The sequence below is a fragment of the Hippoglossus hippoglossus genome, chromosome 13, assembly GCF_009819705.1.
Source record: "Hippoglossus hippoglossus isolate fHipHip1 chromosome 13, fHipHip1.pri, whole genome shotgun sequence".
NCBI lineage: Eukaryota > Metazoa > Chordata > Actinopteri > Pleuronectiformes > Pleuronectidae > Hippoglossus > Hippoglossus hippoglossus.
This window is the reverse complement of record NC_047163.1, coordinates 21,004,519-21,025,028: the sequence shown is the minus strand read 5'-3', so window position 1 is coordinate 21,025,028 and position 20,510 is coordinate 21,004,519. Positions and strand designations below refer to the sequence as shown.

Sequence of the window (20,510 nt, the reverse complement as noted above, 5' to 3'; positions counted from 1 at the left end):
GACCGACATGTGCTCGTTACATAAGCTGAAGAGAAGTGCTGCAGCTCTCTGTGGTGAATGTCATACGTGTTGTATGTTTTCATGCCCTGCTCTGTGATTCAGTTATGTAGCCTCTTGTTCTTGGTGTGGACACTGTGCATGGAAATACACCAAATGAAGCTTTTTGAGCATTTTTCCAAAATTACACGCGATGCTTATACTGACTACATCATGTCAGTGTGTTCCCCTCGTCGACAGGTACTGTACCAGTGGACTTTTCCCCCCCACAGGTTAAATGTGACACGATTCCTTTGCTTCAGTGCACAGTTTTACAGCTAAGCTCAGCCCCACCTCACCTTTATGGACTGTGATTCTACTCCCCTCCCACATTGTGGCTTCTATGATTTAAAGGAGACATTTTGCAGCATAGATGATAACACAAGAGTAATAATAATAAGCATAACAAATAATAATAAATAACATAATATAGGAGTTGTTGAGCAGGAACAGACACTTCTGAATGTAAAAAATAACACTGACCCTAACACAGCATCACTCATCCCTACTCTTAATCTGCTTTTGACTTTACCATTTATTTTAAGTGTGAATGCTTAACAAGTGAACATGAGCACGTTGGTGAGTTCAACACATTTTTTTATTCAGTACAGCAACAAGTTGTGTGTAGAAAAATAAATTGAAGTGTAGTAAAAAACAGTATTTGATACAAAAATATCAGCCTTTCAATCTATTCAGCATTCATCATATTCACTCCATCACAGCACAAGCCCGTAAGAGCACACTGAAGAGAATCATATTTACAGCAAGAAGACAAAACCATACTGCAGACGCTCTCATCATAGTACATTGTAGCACATCTCAGGGATCTGCAAATCCCTCATTAAATAGTTCTCCTCCACGGTGCAAGTGTATGGATAGTCTGTGGGGTTGTGGTAAGGCGTGTATTCGGGAGCAGAGAAGCTCTCCTGCTGACCTGGCCAACAGTGGGGCAGGCAGTAACAGTCCTGGAGGTTGCAGTGCTGGTAGTGCTCTGAGGCGAAGCCGTGGTGGCTGGACTCCATCCTGGTGGGCGAGTCGTAGCAGGAGGAGGAGGAGGAGGAGAAAGAGTCCTGCGGCGAGTAGCTGTTGTGATCCACGGGGCTGCAGAGCTTCCGTGACTCTGGCGGGGAGCCGGGAGCCTGAAAGAGAAGAAGACGTGCAGGATGGTGAGGATTATATTTTGCATGAGTTTGCAATGTCATGCATGTCATGTGATGGACAACGAAACTGACAGTAGAGGCCACAGGCTCAAGCAGGGACGCTGTGTTTTTCTTCTATCAATTATTCCTTTATTAAAGATACTGAAATAATTATGATCCTCAGGTGAGATGTACATATCTAAAATGACTCAATTCAGGTTTCTGTAAGTATTTTGTTACATTTAATATGCATTTGATTAGTGACAGATCTGATTAGAAGCAAAACAAAAGTAATGACTATCTATGCCAGGCCTGTATTACAGAGTCACACAATTAGACATTTTTTTATATGTATCATTGTAAGATGTTTACCATTTCAATTAGTGTATTTCTGTGTTTTTAAAATGTGTCTGTCTTTCTTTTTTGCAGTTTCAATTGCAGTGCAGCCCTTAATTGTTGTCACCTACACATTGAGATTTAATTGCAAGGAGTAGTAGTGATTGTTTGTTTAGCTGCTCAGATAAGACCCCAGAGATAAGTACTCCAGGTCAAATCTGATTAATAACTGATTACTACTCCTTATAAACACTGTTTTTGTTTTTTTTATTCCTGGAGTTTTGTCAGTGTCTGTGGGAGAAACGTACCATCCCATGCCCATAATGGTCGGCCTCTGGGGTGAGTCCATAATGCCACTGCAGCGAAAGGGAGTGAGAGGGAGGCAGGCAGGAGTCGTAGCCGCCGCCACCGATGTTGTTGCAGTTGCTGTAGTTGCTGTTGTTGTTCATGACGCTGCTGCTGCTGTCACTGTAGCAGGTGGTGGGATACGCCATGTCCCCAGCCTGCTTCTGGATTTGGTTAAATGCGTCGTCCTGCATCTGGATGCTGCACGAGCTGTCAGGAACCTGGAACTGGGCGGTGCGCAGCTGGAGAGCTCGCGCGCCACAGCTGCTCGGCTCAGCTGGAGTGATGGGCGGAGGGGGGTCCACATAGCGAGCTGACGGATTTACGTCTGAAAGGAAAATTGTGCGTAAATATCCAGAGAGTAAACAAAACGTTGAGGTGTATGGCCTATATGATGGACTGCGGGTTCAGCACAACATCCACGGCATATATCCCAATCTACACATCTGGCAGACATACAGATGCGTTCCAAAGTTTGAGGAGGTGCATTTCAAAATAAAATGTTATATTGTTTTTGGGAGAATAAATGGCCACGAGTGCACTCGAATAAGCTGCACGCGTCTCTGTGGGGAGATCAGACCACGGGAAGACATTTAAATAGACCTTCAAGACCAGAGAAAACGACATGGCTCCAGCAGCCAATGCGTTTGAAGAGGTGCACGACTGCATGCAAATTTGGACTTTCCAATTTGTTGGCTACATTCTAAAAATGGGCGCCTGTGTCTGCTGTAGGTCAGGGTGGAGCCACGTGCGGCTGCAGATCTGTAACTTAAATGGCCTTTTTTTCAGCCCTGCACTTTTACTCTTGCTGCCACGAGGGAACTTACTTGCAAAAGTGGTCGCGCAAAGATCCTGGAGATCCAAGCAGCCCTGGGATATCTGTCCAATCTGTCCATCAGGAGGAAGAGGAGGGAGACAACTTTATTAGATATTTTGATCAGGACAATTGGCTTTGAATGAACTTAGACTCAGTGTGTTTGACAGAATGTGCGTGATTATATGTCAGTCATTTACAGGGACCGTTTATTGTATTATCTCCTGCTTTGTAAAAAAAAAAAAAAGAGAGCGAGAGAGAGAGAGAGAGACAGAGCGAGGGAGAGAGAGAGAGAGAGAGAGAGAGAGAGAGAGAGAGAGAGAGAGAGAAGGGGTGAGGTGTGTGGGGTGTGTGTGTGTGTGTGTGTGGGGGGGGGGGGGGGGGGGGGGGGGTTACCGGTCTCAGCTTTTTGCTGTTGGCCTCCCGGGCTCTGTGCCTCTGCAGCAGCTCTTTGACCGTGGTCTTCACGCGGACGCCCTGGTACACCCTCGGCTTATCTGGATGAAGAGAACAGCATGCCGCTCATGTTTACTAAGCAGCAGACAATAAGAGACCTCGGCTCCTCTCCACCACTGCTCAGCCCCTCCTCCCTCTGCAGCACGCAATCTGTTTTCTCCCCTTCAGACTGAAAACACGAAAATAAAATGTCGTCTATTTATCCCCCCCATGTCACCAACACGTTCACCTTTTAACTTCTTTCCCTCCTCTACACTTACAGCCATGACTACGTTGCTCTATTTTCCTCCTAATAAACCGACTTTATATGTGGGGGAAATGTCGGCAACAGACACACAGCATGTTATAATAAACAATATATTGTTAAAACCATATGTGGCGCTTCGACGTCTAAATTCGTGTCGGAATATTTGGTGGGTAAAAGCGCATTGCCAGTGCCCAGTGCGCGCTGTGGCTCCGGCTACTTTTTGACCGCTTGTCCCTGCCGGAGCCCCCCTGGTGCTCCCGGCCAGCGCTCGCTCTTTACGGCAGCGCTCCGCGTGCCCTGTTACGCAGTCAGCCGAGTAGTCTGCTGCGCCCGGAGTGTGTTCACGATCCACCCGGTCCCGACAAGGAAACAAAGGAAAAGCGGCACAAAATGCGAAACCGTAAGTGTACGTTCCTGATCATAAACGCAGATCTGAGAGATTTGAATGGAGAGCTTGTAAAACCTGGACCGATCTCGGGGTTGAAATGTGTGTGGGATCGTTTGTTAAATTTGGACAAAAGCGCCGCCAAAGTAAGAACGCACAAAGACAGGGCGAGCAAAGAGTCCGGGGTAAAGCGATCGGAGGCTAAAACGTTAAACTTGTCTCTGTTAACACATCGAAGCTGAATCTGGGGTAAAGTTGTGCGCAAGAGTCGATTCTGAAGTAAAGTTGGAAACGTTTAAACCCGGTGCCGCGGCGATCCATTAAAAAAGACAGTCCTGCTCTTTACGCATAGCCCATGTCACTCCGTGCGGAGTCTTTTGGTTACAAATAGTATTTTGTGCTTCGCATCGACCACGTTGTTGTGGTTTTGTGGGGGGGGGGAAATCGGAGAACGATTTCAGCCTTATGTTGTTTATCAACTAAAAACTCAAACCCTTACCCTAATTCTCTGTAACTTTATTCAAATCACCCCTGCCCCCCTCTCTGGATATTTGACTAAAATACTGTGGTTCTTATACGGGTAATTGACTATTATTCCTATAGGTGAATCTTGATTAAGGAAACGTAGAGAACGCCTCGCATAGGTGCGCGTAATTTAGACCCAAAGGCGTCATTTAAAGCGCCCAGGAGTGGCGAGCCGTTTTGAAAAAGGCGATTTGATAAGAGAAGAAGCCTCCGCTGCGGAACCTCATCTGATAAATATTCATACATCTAAACGCTACTTCGTGGTTTTCCTTAAATGTGGCAAATAGTGGGCCAAATTTACGGCGCAGACACATCCCACTTCAACGCGGTTACTTATAACCTCCTGTTACGCAGAAGCGACTCAGGTATAAACGGCTGAAATGTCAGTTCCACAAGTAACTAATGTTTAATTAAAAACAAACCCGCTGAAAAGAGCATGCACATGCCCTGACGTGTGCTAATAGACGGCGATCATGAGAAGGAAACATACATGAATCTATAACAGTTGGTAAAGCAGTAGAGGAGTGTTTGAGTGAGAATAGCGGACGCTCCTGATCCGCCCAAAACAAGCAGGAGACATGTGGCATTAAACTGCAAACTTTAATCCACTGAAGTTTATTTATCTGCTGGACATTCTTTATAAATAACGACAATCTGCTATTAAATCTACATCTGCAATAACAAAATAAACCCCACTCATCTTCACGTGCGACTCTGCATTACTTTTAATTTTGCCACTAAACATTAAATTGTTCTCTTTTGTCTTTTCTGCCCCATACAGGAGAAAAAGCAACTAAAAAGTGATATCCAGATGAAAATCCGAGTTGAAAACTCACCAGACATGATGTAAGAGATCAGGAGAAACTCTCTGGAGAAGACCTATGGGGCTCCACAACGTCCTTTTCTGCCTCAGCAAAATGGCCAAGAACGAAATTTGTGCAAAAGTATTAAAAAATCTCGACACAAATGTCTTACAACAGAGCCAGAGCTTACAACAATATTGTAATATAGCTGTGGACATATTATTTTGTGATTTTCTCCCTCCATGCCTACTATTTAAAACCCCTAGAACTCATTGATTTGACAATGATTTGATTGCGCGTTACTTTCAATTTGAATATTCAGAGGCAACGGAGTTTTATCGATTTTTCACTAAAATTCACTACGCATGGACATTGTATAAGCCCCACTTTAATGTAATATATCAGAATTACACACTTTGACGGAAAAGAAACCATACTTTTATTCATTTTATCCTCCTTTTGCAATAACAGTGCATCACACCCCCTCATTAAGCACTACAGCACTGGGTGCACTTGCGCAGCTTTAGGACCGCAAGTGCACTTATATCCGCGACCATACGCTTATTTAGGCCACCATACGTGGCGAGAATATTTAGAAACATAATTTTAAACTTTATTTCAGAGAAAAACGCATAAAAGTAGGGGAAAAGTGGGCGTGGCAAAGGGCAGTAGCCATCTTTGGCACTGCAGGCCCTCAGCTCCACTACAGCAAGTGCTCTGTGCGCACTCACCTGCTGAGGGCAGCGGGGGGACAAGCTCGGTGCGTCCCCAGCTTGTCCCCAGCCCACTATCTTTTCATATCTCTATATAATTACTTAGCACACATTTGTGCAGATTTTCCCCACTTTGTCAGGAGCCCTGTTGATGTATAAAAACAGCTCCTTTATTCAGAACCAAATCACGTTCCACCCAAGTGTCTCACGGTTGATCCAAAGTAAAACATATAAATGTTATAATAATTCATTGAAGGCTGTTTTAAGGACTTTTTGCGTAATTTGGCGCAACATGTAAATGTGATATTAGTAAAAGTAAAAAGATGTATCATATTATTTAGAAGTATCTTTTATTTTTTGTGTCGGTCGCACATGATAAGTGACTAAATGATTAGAAACTATACCAAATAAAAAATATATTTTTATATTTTACATGCGTCATTTTCATCCAGCTGAAAACATCTGGAGCAATTTAGCCTCTCAAGCTGGTTAAAGGTTATTAATCAAATCACTATTTTATTTTATTTTACATCTTAAATTATTAATGTCCACATCATTATTATTCTCATTATTATATTTAGTTGCAGTGGTGACAGTAGTGGTGGTGATAATTTCCCCACACCAACAAAAAAATTAAATAATTGTGACTAGTGTAAAATGTTAGTGTTTCGCAAGTTTCGCTCTTTGTTTACCTGAGGCACTTTTAACAGAGTTTGCCGCTCACTGCATCACACACACACACACATGTGCTTCTTCTTCACTCCTCTCCATTACAGCCACGTTTCTCTCCCTCTGTCTGCAGCTCTGCGGCTCCTCTGCTCCTGAAGCCGCGGTGCTGGGGCGCCACCTAGTGCTCAAACACCACCACGTCCTCTACCCCTGTGGACATGAAGCCAACCTGAACAGTTTGTCCAGCACTGAAGCCTCATGACATGTTTACTGCAACTGATGAGAATGATATAGACACACACACACATATATATATGTATACAGAGGGTGAGCAGAGATATATAGTTTAAGGACTGTTTGATTTTTACTGCGACTACAGGTGATTTCTGGGAAAAGGAAAACATTGAGCTCACAGACAAATAAACCATGACAAATAAGTCAAAAGTGAGTGTTAAGACAATAAGCTTGAACATGTCTGATACACATTTGTAAGTTGCTTGATTAAAACAGCTCCAGGAAAGACAATGTTTTAACATGTAAAAAAAAGTATATTATAATTTTGTATTGTGTCTATGTAGCATCTATAACAGATGTATAACGATTTGATGGATGTTTGATATCATTTGATTTATCTAATCATGTCATCTGTAGTTTCACACATACATACTAAAAACTGGCCTGTGAATAATCTGTACACGTGTATGTAATAAATGTTTTGTAACACATCTTAAATTGAGTGAATATGTGAATATAGTCAAATTAGAAATTTGTCCCCAAAAATATTTACCCTCTATCAGGATACTAAGAACATTTCCAAAAATGTCTTTAATGCTTTATTACACACATTAAAACTGTAGTTTTCTGCAGATTCTATGCATATCTTATTTTATATTCATAAAAGTATTTTTGAGTGATTCATTGACATTTGAACATACAAATAGCTCATGTAAGTGATACAGCATAACTCACTCTTTGAACGCTATATAGACAGGGTTAAAGTGTTAAAGAAATCAGAATAATTACACTTTGGTCACTCCATAACCAGGCATCTTGTGTTAATAAAACAGATCATCAAACTCTCAGGCTTTTAATAGTTTTAGTTCTCCACCTAAATTATATAGGCTAAACAAATGGAGTTCTGTATTATTGTAAATCTACCAATCTCTTTTTTAAAAAGGGCCATGATCATCTTGAACAGGGACCTGCATGCTAAACCACTGATTCCCAAGTGTGTGTTTTTTCTGATACTGGTCATTTTAACCATTTATCCATCAGCTCACTTTTCAGAAATTCCCACTAACAGTTTGTGCCGTGAAAATATTGACTCGTGGTGTCTGGTGCTCATGGTGCTGCAGCGGCAGTTTGGAGTATAAAGATGAGCCTCACACCAATCTGAAATCCAACTTCTATTTTCACCTAAACACAAATACATTACAGGTATACTGTACATTTTACTAAATTGTTTATATATTTTTTTAAATTAGCTGAGCAACTCCACAACATTTCCCCATACCCACTGCAGAAGTTCCCCCTTTGGCAGAGAAACCGTGTACGTCTTAAACGAGTTTAAACATGTAACATGGCTTTTTAAAACAAACACAAACCCTAGTGTCATACATCATAAAAGTGATAATCCTATTTCATCCAGTTTACATCGCTAATGGTTTGTAATTTTTCATTTTATGGCTTATCACAAGTTATTCCTCCACTCTTTATCATATGAATCAAACAAAAATGACAAATAAATAGGAACGTTGCCATCACATCAGGCTGTAATATGGACATATGGACACCTTGATGCTATGGATGCAAAGAAATTGTCCTATTTACAAAACACGTCCCAGAATTGTCTCTGTAATGTCTGTTCAACTGTCTGTGAAACTTCCACCTTCCTCTATATTCTGAACCAGTAGCCTGTCATCCAGTCAGAAGGCCCTCCTGATCTCAAAGGGCGACCAGGGGCTCACCCCATCCTCTTTTGCCCAGGAGGCTTGAGCCTCAACATTGTTTGGGAGGCTGCCTTGGCCGTTGGCCTCCTCCGTAACCATCTTGGACACCAGATCGCTGGCAGGGCTGCTCATATATGGAGGGCAGGCGAAGGAGGAGGAGGGGCTGGTATAGGAGCTGCTGGTTAAAGAGTGGTAGTGGGCTTCCTCCAGAGAGTGCAGGGTGTAGGGCTGGCTGCCTGGGACGGAGCACATGGAGGAGCCTCGGCTGGTGGACCGGTACTGGGAGGGGCTACCCGGGGGCTCTGGACTGGGCATGGAGGGCGGGATGCTGACGGAGGCCAGGCCGTCAGGACATAGAGCCTCCACCTGGGATACTGGCTCTGGAACCGACTGCTCCCATGAGTCTCTCTGAAGTGGAAAGACAAGAGAGGAGAGGATGAGTCATTGAACCATGTATTTCCTCTACTGACTAAAGGAAACGCCCACCATCAGATACTGTAACACTGTCAGGCTCATATGAGAACAGCGGTTCTTTTGTAATAGTGTGATCTCATTTATATTTTCCCTGATTCACTGATGCCAATGAAAAGGCCATTCATGCTGCATTCAATTATGCTTTAAACTTTGGATTTTAAAGTGACAGTTCACTCCATTTGTGAAAAACAACAAATAAAACCTTTTCTGACTCACTCATTGTGCTATCAGATTGGGTTTTATTAGCCCAGATTTTAGGATATTAGTCTTTAAACCTCTATAAGCCTCTACTGCCCTGACACAGTACAGGTGAATACAATTCTGCTAGTGGTGCTTACAAGATTGAAAAAAAGATTGCATTTACAGTTTTAGTGGAACTAACTGTCAAAGGTATAAAGTTCCAGTTAACTTCAAACACTGGACTTCCATAAAGCAATGTGAGACAGATTTAAATAAGATTTTTTTATAATAGCATTGAATCAAATGAAATCAGCTGAAGATATAAATGATGAATGAATAAGAGACTGTTTGCCAACACATGCTCCATCACCATCAACGATATGTTAACAACTTGTTTACACTGCCCCCAAGTGGCAAAGGATATATATCAGTTAATACAGTTTTTAAAAAGAAAGGCCAGAATCATGGTGGTCAAGCTCCGACTCAACAGTCTTTCATTCAACCGTCTCATTTCCTCCTAAATGCCCACATCTGTTTAACTGCATACCCCCAGGTTGTAACGCCAAGTTCCCATTGAAAAAAAAAAACCCAAACGCCTCGAGCTCAAACTGAGTTAACTCTGATGACATAAACAAAGTTATTATCTCATACGTGTTCCTCCAGAACGCAGACATAAACGGCAGTCTTCACAGTCTGAGTAGTGCTCCTCATCATAAAGATGATACGGTTTCAGCTTTACACATAATCTTCTTTTCAAACAATCAGGGATATTTCCTTAATCTTTTCCAAAATTGGGATAGTGGGCATAGACAGAAACAGATTAACAAAACAGCATTGACACCACCAAAACCACACATTCAGCACTAAAGTGTGGCGTATACACCGTCAAACATGTGTGACCTACAGTACTGCTGTCCTCAGGGACGTCCTGATAGACTATTGGCTAAGATGCATGTGTTTGATTCTGACCAGTGCTCCTCGCTGCACGTCTACTCTGTCACTATCTAACAAATGTAAAATGACACATACAAATGATTAAGAAAGTCCACATGGAACCAAATGGACCAAGACATGTGGCAAAGCACATCACACATACTGTAGCTGTTTGTAACTTCACACTACAGAGTTGAGCTGCAGTCAAATGACGGCAGATTTGTGTTTCAGAAGAATGAAACCTGAACTCTTTCTCAAAACACGGAGTGATTAACAGTCAATGCTTTTCTCTAAATATCAGAGAAAACATATGGAGCTTTTCCCAGCATGCACTAGGTTTTAAAGAATGGGTTCATCATTTTCAAATCTAGGTTCCCATATGAACATCGAAACTGTTTTCTGTAGGCTCTCACCTAGCACACACATTCCTCACTTGCTGCACCAATGATGTGGCCAATAAATGTAGTTTCATGGGGAACACATATTTATATGCTTTAAACTAAACATGTTCATTCCCTCTTCACAGCTGTTGGGTTTCTCTTTAAATCTTAAGGTCTCGGCCTTAATATGTTATGATTTGGCGCTTAAAATTGAACTGAACTGAATACCTTTCAGTTTACGTCATTCATTTTTTGCCAGGGATTTTGTAAAGCACTTTGTAACCTGGTTTAGATAAGTGCTATACAAATAAAGTTATTATTATATAATTATCATCTAACTGCTTTATGACACAAACATGCACAAACCCTGATCCCGACTCCTACCAGAAATAGATGCGAGGACTCTCCATTGAAGGGAGGCAGCAGGGACGAGAGGGCCGACGAGGGCAGGAAGGATCCTCCAGAGCTGGAGAAGGCAGCGGCGCCAAAGGCCTCTGGGTAGTAGCTGTCAATAAGGGAGGAGTAACCGGTCATCGTGGACGGGTCGCAGCCCAGAGGTTTACCCCCGAAGCTGGAGGAGTAGACGTCAGGGGAGAACTGCTTGGTGGATGGACAGTAGTCGGAGTCGGAGATGAAGGGACGCCTCACGCCGTAGTAGCTGGGCAACATGTGAGACCCTGCAGAGAACAATACACATCAAATCTTCATCACGGCAGCAGTACACATCTAACACACTTAAGTTGTGATTCTTAGGATGTGCAGACACCTGACCCAGAATGTTAACTGGGGTCAGCCGAGTATTACTCAGAGTGATAATGACAGATTGTGTTGGCAGATTTATTTTGCAGGCAGTGAAGAGTGAATGATGAAGATGTTCTACTTGATCAGCAGAGTCTCACCTGGCATCTGGACAAATGAAGGCGGAGTGGTGGATCCCCCCTGTGCCAAAAGAAATGGGAGTGGGAGTGAGCCATGCAACCTGGGTGGTAACTGTGATGTTTTAATAACCTGATGTGTGAAGGTGTAGATAAAAGTGTGACAGCAACATTACGAAAGAGGAGAGAAAGCTTCATTTCTTTCTCACGCGAGGTTTTAATGTTCTTAGTCATATTTGATTTCACAATTTCGCTTTTTAATAAAGTGCCACTATTCATTAAGACAGTTTTTTGTAACATCTCTTTTCATAATAGTGTCGGCTAAACAACTGTTAACAAAATGTAGCCAGTTAGCGCCTGTTAGCTCAAGAAGGGGTCCCCAACAGTGCCAGAATCTTGAGACCCCCAGTAACCCTGGAGGTGGTTGAAGCACACAAAGGATATTGATTTGATTTGCTGTGGTGCTGTAAACTAAACTGGTGCAACTGATGCTGTCACTGACCTTTCATAATCACCTCAGGCGTCATGTGGGGACATAGAAAACCATTTCTTTTTTATTTGGTTTGGTTTTATTTCTAATTTAGCAACTATTTTTTAAATCTCTTGTAACAATTTTCGCTTCTTTTGTTTTAATCAATTTCTGGATGGCATCTCGCCAAACTATCGTGTTGCTTTTCTGAAAAATAATTTCACGAATCATTCCACAAATTTAATTTATTCATTTATAATGTTTCACACACTTTATTTATGTGGCTATTTATTTAATAATTTCTTATTCATTTATTTACTATCAAGCACTTGGAGGCTCCATAAAATGTAAATGAATCCAACTTTGATTTCACAGCTACATCCACACCTCCTTTATATACAACATGAACCTATGGCTACAGATTATAAATTCAACACCTTACACAAACGTGTGTATGTACATTGTTATACTTTTAAATATAGCATATTTACATTTAAATTCAGATGCTTGGACAAAATAAAGACAAGTCCAGGATGTTATTTGTAATAAGTATAAGGACACCTCCATTCACACAAAAATAATACAAAAAACACTCCCTACTCATTTGTGAAATACAACCAATTTTCTCAACTTGAATTCAACATGACATGGAGATATGTAAAATGGTAAATGGTCTGTATTTATACTGCACTTCTCTAGTCCTGATGACCACTCAAAGCTCTTTACAGCACAGTTCACCATTCACACACACATTCATACAGGGCATCTACTGTATCTGCAGCACGTTCTCTATGAGAAGGGCTAATGTTGTGGTTCAATACCTTGTCTATGCATGTGGATGGACGACAGAGGACAGTGCAGCAACTACATAGACATAAGTGTACAGGCCCAGGAATCAGCACAATCCCAATAATACAGAATAAATAATATAGATGGGGTAATTCAATTGGTATTATAATTATTGTTATAATTGTTGTTAATATTATCATCATTGTTATAAAATTAAGAAAGAAAATAATAGAAATGTAGTGACAGCACAGGGTAATTAAACAGTGACACAAACAATGACACATGTTGTCCTCTCACCAGAATGTGTGTGAACAGTAACAAGTGGAAAGTAAGATCACATTTAAAAGTAGAAGTAGAAGACGGGGGTGAGGTTCTCACCATCTGGTCTAAATTTGTGGATTTGATCCAAATTCTTATTATACGTTTTAACCAGAATAACAATTTTCCATTCCATTTTAACTGGTTCCTTATATCTAATATTTATCTATATACTGTATTGAGATATATATATGATAAATAAAGAATATTAAATTGTTGTTACTTGCCGTGTTGTCATTGAAAGGGGTTTAAACAAATTAAGTCCTACAGTATCGAAGTAAAATTATGTCTGTATTATTATTATTACGTTTTTTTCCAGGTTTTTCTTTTTTTAAGAATGAACAGTATGTCAGATATAAGATTAATCATCGTCTCCTGCTCAGATGATACATGTCAATAATCATGTGATAATTTAAAGTTGCTATTAAATGTTACTCTGACAGATCCAATATTTTATCTAATATTTTTAATCTCACTGTAGGCTCTTAAAAATAAATATTAAAATTCCCTGGACAACTTGTCGATTCGTTAACTTATGAATTATTTCAGGGAAATTGTAATCCTTAAACACGCTTTCAATCCGGGACAATATGAAATATTAAAACAGACAAATCCATCCTTATTTCCACAGAATTTTGCCTCAGTATATTTGGAATTTTTGGAAACTTTGTAACTCTGCATCAAAATTTTAAATAAAGTCATGAGTTTGAACAATTTTGTCAGAACATCAGCAAACACAATGGAGAGGTTAAATCCTCGTGTTCCATCATGTTTGCTCATCATTCCCATACAATCTTGAATTAACAAATATATTTGATTAACATTAATGAAATGTTCTAACACTTTCTAACATTTTCATTCCGGCAGTTTCAGTCGGAGCACAGTGCAGAGACGTGCGGCGCAGGGTCCGAAGGACAAGGTTGGCCATGACAGGCTTGTTTGCATATTGCTAGCATGAAAGAGTTGATATTAAGCCTGTGTTGGCAGGGAGGCAAGCAAATTTTGAGGGCAGAATTTGAATGTAATTTGCCAGTGCCAAGACTTCCTCATGGAGCCCAGGTACGGCTCAGTGCATCTCTGAAGGCTGCGTATGGAAATCAGCACACTCAAGCTCCGACAGTCAGACAATGTGTGTATGTTTGTGGGGGGTGGGGGTGATGATGATGGCTCTACTTCACCTTATATCACAGAAGAACTCTTCCTATACCAATGTAATTTATAAATGTATTTCATACTAGTAAGAAAACAAGCATCTTTTTAAAGAATACTCTTACTTGAAACATACAGTTCCACCAAGTTCTCAGTTTTTCACAACTTTGTTTTAGAAAATTAACCATATTACATATTGTTTTTGTTCTAATCCATTGTGTTGTATTTTATCTGACACGCTTCCATGCAGGAATAATTAGTTTCTAGATGATAAGAATTAACATTGGTGTTGCTTTCTACCACTGGAGGCAGCTCTTAGCGAGTAAAAGAATGAAGTTTGAACATGCAAAGTTGCTGCTAAACTGCAGTTTATTGGCCATGTAGTAGTAGCAAAAGCTTACATAGCCCCTTGAGTTCAGAGCATTGACGTCAAGTTTAGCCATTTGGTGAACTTTTACCAACAGAAACATCACAAATATGAGCCTTGAAGAGGCTTCTACATCACACACAAATTACTTTGTCACTGTCGTGGATCATTTATGTAATATCAGCATGTTTGGGCAGTCCACTTTAATAACGATGTTCTGAGTAAAGAGAAATGATTTAAGATCTTTATATTATCACTGAGAATCTCCGTGTTCCAACATGAGGAAACTCTCTCTGTGGTCAGAGTTTGCTCTTCTTACTCAAAGGCCTTTTATTCCCAGGGATGAAAGAGAAGCATTAACTAACAGAAAGACGTTGATGGGTGTTACTGTGTGCCTCTGTGCATCATTAGGTCTCCATGCATCATTTATAATCATACGAGTGAACGTTGCACCGAAGAGATGCTGAATTGCAGGTCAGATAGAGACGGGCGACAAATTAAAGGTGAGTGAAAGTAAAGAAACCATAACAATAGTAGAACAATAGCAATAACTGAATGGCACATTTTAGCTCAGGTATAGAAATGCTGTTCATTGCTGGGGCAGGAATGGCAGGAGCTTCATTTATGAAGATGTTAACTGTGCGTTTCAATAGACTAAAGTAACATCTGCATTTAGATTTATGGACGTTAAATAGGATTGGAAATTGTGGACAGCTGGACATATTTAATGACCATTATTGACATAACTCCTCCATTACTTGTAAATTCCTGATGACTCAAAAATAAAACGCCATTTCAGAGTTGGAACTACTTCTTTGTCCGTCTTTTGCCTATTCATACAATATTGTGCAAAATTTGACAATAATTGTGGACAGACCTACAAACTATTGACAAATTTACACTTACTGTCTGGTACTTCCACTCAGACTGCTAGGAACCTGGGTGTGACACTCGACAGCCAACTCTCCCTTACTGCCAACATTACTGTAACAACACGTTCCTGTAGATTCATGCTGTACATCAGGAGAACACGCCCCCTTCTCACTCAGAAGGCGGTGCAGGTTCTGGTCCAGGCTCTGGTCATCTCACGCCGAGACTATTGTAACTCCCTCCTGGGTCTACCTGCTAGTGCCATCCGACCTCTGCAGCTCATTCAGAATGCAGCAGCTCGACTGGTCTTTAACCTAAATTCACTCACACTACTCCGCTCCTCCGCTCCCTTCACTGGTTACCGGTGGCTGCCCGCATCCGTTTCAAAACATTAGTACTTGCGTACCGTGCTGCGAACGGATCGGGTCCAGTCTACATCCAGGACATGGTCTAACCTTACACCCCAGCCTGTTCACTCCGCTCTGCTTCGGCCAATCGGCTTGTTGCTCCCTCACTGCGAGCTAAACACTCAACAAAATCACGACTGTTTGCTGTCCTGGCTCCTAAATGGTGGAATGAGCTGCCCATTGACATCCGGACATCAGAAAGTTTACACATCTTCCGCCGCAAACTAAAAACACAGCTCTTCCGACTATACCTTGAATAACATTTTTAAAAAATAACAATTTAGTAGCACTTAAAAATAGCACTTTGTAGTTTTGCTTTTTTGAAGAAATTGTACTTTCTCTATTCTTGTTGTTCTGGGTTTGTACCCTCATGGTTGAATGCACTTATTGTAAGTCGCTTTGGATAAAAGCGTCAGCTAAATGAAATGTAATGTAATGTGGTGGTGATTTGTATGCTGCACATATCGTGGAATTGCATGTCCTCTTTCCCCAACCCCTTTGAAAAACATCTGTCAACTTTGGGAGCCACATAATTGTGAGAAACAGGAGCTAGTGACAGTGACAATGCTACACAAGGCAGAGTCACTAGGTCGGCTCCAGAGTGACATGACCTGTGTGTGTCCAAAAACATCAACGGACCACATAGGTTTAACTTAAAGCAACACTATGTAACCGTTACTGAGCAACAGCGCCCTCTGCAGCCACACAGTGATTATTTCTGTTTGGCTCTGTGACCGAGCAATTAAGTGGTTTTCATATGGAAAAAACTCTGAGCTAACAGACACATTTCCTTTTTCAGCTTATTCTACTCTCTGAGCTAATGGACACATTTCCTTTCTTGGATAACAAATATTTTCCATCCATAAATGTTTTCGCTCTGTTTCATGCACAAAAACAACTTGTTGATCTCCCCATCAGCTCTCTCAGTTAATTCTAGGAAGCTCTCTGCGTCCTGTCCATGTACTAATGACACTGCCCGTAAGCATTTCCATACACCACAAGGAATGAATGGTTCGATTGGTAGGAATGTTCTTGCTGTGTTTTGTCCGAGAGACATGACAGCATACACATCGCTCCCTGACCAATCACCATTTGCTGTCTCTTATGACATCATCGTAATTTTTTGTACCGCTACTTAGTTCCAAGAATGTTAACAAACATGGCGTACTAAGTGACGTGTATGATATTGGCTGTGTTTTGATTTGACGAGCCTAAAAGCCTTCCCTCTGTTTCACAGTAACAACATGCGACACCAACAACACCATTCCTCTTTCGCTTCGCCATGTCTAGATATGTGTGCGTGGCCAGTGAAGCAGATTTCTCCCATGAGGCTGGTGCCCATCCGATTCCCTACAGGTCCAGCAGCAATGGACCTGGTGTCATGTAGTCTGAACCCTGCGTTATACAGCTCTCTCCACCATCATCATCAAAACACCCAATGAGGGAATATCTATTGGAAGAAACATCTATTGCAGTTCAGAGCACTGAAGCTGCTTACTTTGACATTCATGTTGATATTTCCTTTTCTTTGTCACCCATTTCTACCTGAATTACAACCCAATATGGTGAACGATGGCCTACATATTTAGTGTGTGCCAGTTTGATTAGATCCAAGTTGTCTGTTGGAACAGTCCCAGTCTAACTGCCTTAATGTGAGACTCTGGCTGTAACAGTGAACATTAAAACATAGAGTTAAAGTAGAATAAGTAGTGAAAAGTCATACATGGCTGTAAATATCTAAAGTTATCCACCATTAGCTACTCATCATATTAGACTTGAGTTAATTGCTTATTAACTCAATTTTAACTTGTCAAAAATTACATAGAGTTCACCCTAATGCAGATTTTGTATCTAAAGCTGCAACTTCATTGTCAAAATACCTGAAGTAGGACACATTAAACCTTTAGTTGGAGTTTTGGAATTTTATAATAATTTGAGAGGATTTTTGACATCTGTTAAGCTGTCATTCCAGTGGTTAGAGAGGTTGTCATTCCTCTTTTCGAGACTCATAGGCACAAGCTGTTGTCTCGTCCGTGGACTCATTGACCCCTGACAGAGACAACTCTTTCCTCTCCAACCCACTGCTGCCTCCACATGAATGAACATATTATTTCAAGATGGAGCTCATCATGATCCAAACAAGACACAGTCACAATACTCTGCTCCGTTTATATCAGAGTAGAAACTAGCCTGAGCTTGTTCAAGAGGCAGATAAGGACAACAATGCCTTAGCAATACCTTTCATGTAGTCATCTGATGAACTTTGAATCATATGCAGTTGAAGTTATTGTTATAAATAAATCTTTAGGAAAAATTCAAGAAAACCAATTCTCAGGGGTTTATAAATTTTGACAAAGAATGGAGCTCTACATCCCTCCACATCACAGTGCATCGACCTGGTGGATGATATCTTTTTTCTACATGCACTCAAGTTACAAACCTCTACATTGATATTTCTATTACATACGCTGCATTAGAGAGGGGTCATTTTGGGACTTTCTCTTTGTTAAATCTAATTGTATTTCCTCTTGTGTCCTTCACACGGTCCCCTCATTACCTGAGTGGTTAGCGGGCTGCATATCTATAGAGTGGACATGCCGATGCTAAACAGAAACCAAACAGTGAACACTGTTGTGTGAAAGCCTTTTGACAGGGAGTTTGTGGAAAAAGAAAAGCCCATCTTGCTTGTGCATGCAGACGTCTATTTCTCTGACTGCATGTGTCCTGAGGCAACAATAGGAGGTTTGTCTGCGGCCTGAACACGGCAGAGGACAATGTCAGCCGGCAGGTGTGCATGGATCAAACTTTGCATAGACAGCCTCCTACATTGCCCTTTTTCTGGCTCTCTATGCTCCTGGTCCACCTCAATCCTCCCACCACACCCCTGCCTCCACCTCGGGCCGGCTTCTGGGAGATCACGGCCGTCGCTGTTGCGATCATTGTGTCAGTGTTCTTTTGTGAGGTCAGGATGGGCCCTGGCGCTTTGTGTCTCTCTCTACACACACCACGTTCTGCTATTTACAGATTGGCTTTGCGAGCACTTGAGGGGAGCGGAGACAGAGGGGGGAGGTACAGGCGGTCAATGGATCCACCATGGATCGTTGGTCCACAAAACAAGACGAAATGTAAACAAGGAGAAGAGATTCTTTAAAAAGCGACCTCTTAATTGTGTTGCCCAACAGAATGTCAACTGTGGCTGTGCTGTTTGGTTTGGGAGACAAATGAAGTGGGAAGAGACAAGAAGGAACAAAAGCAGAGCAGTTTAGAGGAGATTGTGCTTACACTGTATCTGGGCCCATTTGTCTGTCGGGATCTCTTCTCTGCCAGCAGGTCTTTGACTGTATGCTTGACTCTGACGCCTTGGTACACTCGCTTCGAATATTCTGGACAGAAAAGAAATACAAAAAGTGTGAATACACATTTGATACAAATCCAGAAACAGTTTGACCTGCAACAAAAGTTCATACAAATTTTCATCCATTCCCACAAATGTGAGTTCATTTTAATGTTTCACAGTTCTATGCATATAGGCGAATGACTCTTTGGGATTGGTGTGTAAATGTCATGGAAATTGATTTTGGTCAATGCAAATGGACTAAAAAAAGATGCAATTTACAACAAACACTCGCTCACAAACTGAATGAAGACCGGAGGGGTAATGATGGCTTTGCATCATAACAGCAGATCATTTGGTATAACATTGCTTGTCACAAATCTGAAACGTGTGCTGGTGTGATTTGGGGACATTCCTAGGAAGCAGGAGCATTAATGAGAATGCAAAATGTAATATGTAGATGGATATTGCATGCAAAAAAACCAAAGATCCCAGATTACTCTGACCTTACGTGGTCACTGAGAAAATATGAAAAAGTGAAACTAAATAGCATTCTGTAAATAGTTAAAATATAAGTTATGAATGATATTAATTAGCATGCAAATGTTCAAATATCAAACATGGATACATGTAAGAATTTAAACAAAAATTACTTTTCTCCTTGTTCATACATTTTTTGTTCTATTAAAACTAAACTGACCAACTTATTATGAGATATTAGCATCAGCAAAGGAGACTGTTCATGTCATCAAATAATTGTCAAGATACACTTTAAACTGTTCCTATTACATTTCTTCACATGCACTTAATTCATTAATATAAAAAGAAATACAGATGCTATATATATATATATATATATATATATATATATTCAGCAACAACCAGAGTGACAGCAGTATATATGAACAAGTGAGTCTCACCTGTGTCCATGATGCTGTAGAGCAGTCTGATACACACAGCCACTCACACAAGTACACACATATATGCACACACACAAACACACAGGCAGGCCTCTCTGTTGTCCCTCTGCTCTATTTGCCTACAGTAGTTGAATCCCTGCGTGCAGCACCATACTGAGTGGTGTGGCGTGCCACGCTATAAGCTTTAACCACGCTGTCAGGAGGGCAGGGACACATGGAACATGCCACCTCACACTGCAGTCATGAGGAGGCAGCTTTTCAAAATGACCTTTATCTATTTGTTTAAATGCAAATGTTTGGTAGGGACGTTTTTTAGTCCATTTGCATCTGCAGTCAAGATTAGGGGATGGAAGCATCAGGAGCGTGGAACAGGGACTGGGAAGCAGCATTTCACTCCTGCCTGAGCCCACTCATCACCCAAAGTTAAGAGGACATAATATTTCCAAGATTTAATTGTAGCTGCAGTTTTCTCACTGCCGGTTTGTGGAATAGAGTCTGTTTCAGTTTGAGCTGTGGCATCTTTGGAATAAATAAAACCTCAAGAAGAACTTACCAAAGCCAGAAGTCTTAATCAGACAATTGATACAAAACTTTTTTATAAGGACATTATTGAAGAACAAACTAGAAT

General features: G+C 41.1%; 2 protein-coding genes and 1 long non-coding RNA gene across 3 annotated transcripts; 1 reads left to right on the top strand and 2 right to left on the bottom strand.

The window, feature by feature from the left end:
* Nucleotides 1-615: 615 nt before the first annotated feature.
* On the bottom strand, nucleotides 616-5,876 carry colca2 (colorectal cancer associated 2). Its single transcript, XM_034604763.1, has 5 exons — nucleotides 5,120-5,876; nucleotides 3,067-3,167; nucleotides 2,684-2,744; nucleotides 1,820-2,184; nucleotides 616-1,175 (listed from the first exon to the last, which is right to left on the bottom strand). Exons 1-5 carry the CDS (start codon nucleotides 5,124-5,126, stop codon nucleotides 834-836), a joined length of 876 nt encoding a protein of 291 aa, XP_034460654.1. The 5' UTR covers nucleotides 5,127-5,876; the 3' UTR covers nucleotides 616-833.
* Nucleotides 3,163-6,949, top strand: LOC117773068. Its single transcript, XR_004615868.1, has 3 exons — nucleotides 3,163-3,773; nucleotides 5,065-5,129; nucleotides 6,602-6,949. It is a non-coding gene; the product is annotated as an uncharacterized LOC117773068 (long non-coding RNA).
* An 83-nt stretch (nucleotides 6,950-7,032) lies between these two features.
* On the bottom strand, nucleotides 7,033-20,116 carry LOC117773067 (uncharacterized protein C11orf53 homolog). Its single transcript, XM_034604764.1, has 5 exons — nucleotides 19,883-20,116; nucleotides 18,911-19,011; nucleotides 11,284-11,323; nucleotides 10,769-11,061; nucleotides 7,033-8,825 (listed from the first exon to the last, which is right to left on the bottom strand). The coding sequence occupies exons 1-5, from the start codon at nucleotides 19,890-19,892 to the stop codon at nucleotides 8,394-8,396; spliced, it is 876 nt and encodes a 291-aa protein (XP_034460655.1). The 5' UTR covers nucleotides 19,893-20,116; the 3' UTR covers nucleotides 7,033-8,393.
* Between the last annotated feature and the right edge of the window lie 394 nt (nucleotides 20,117-20,510).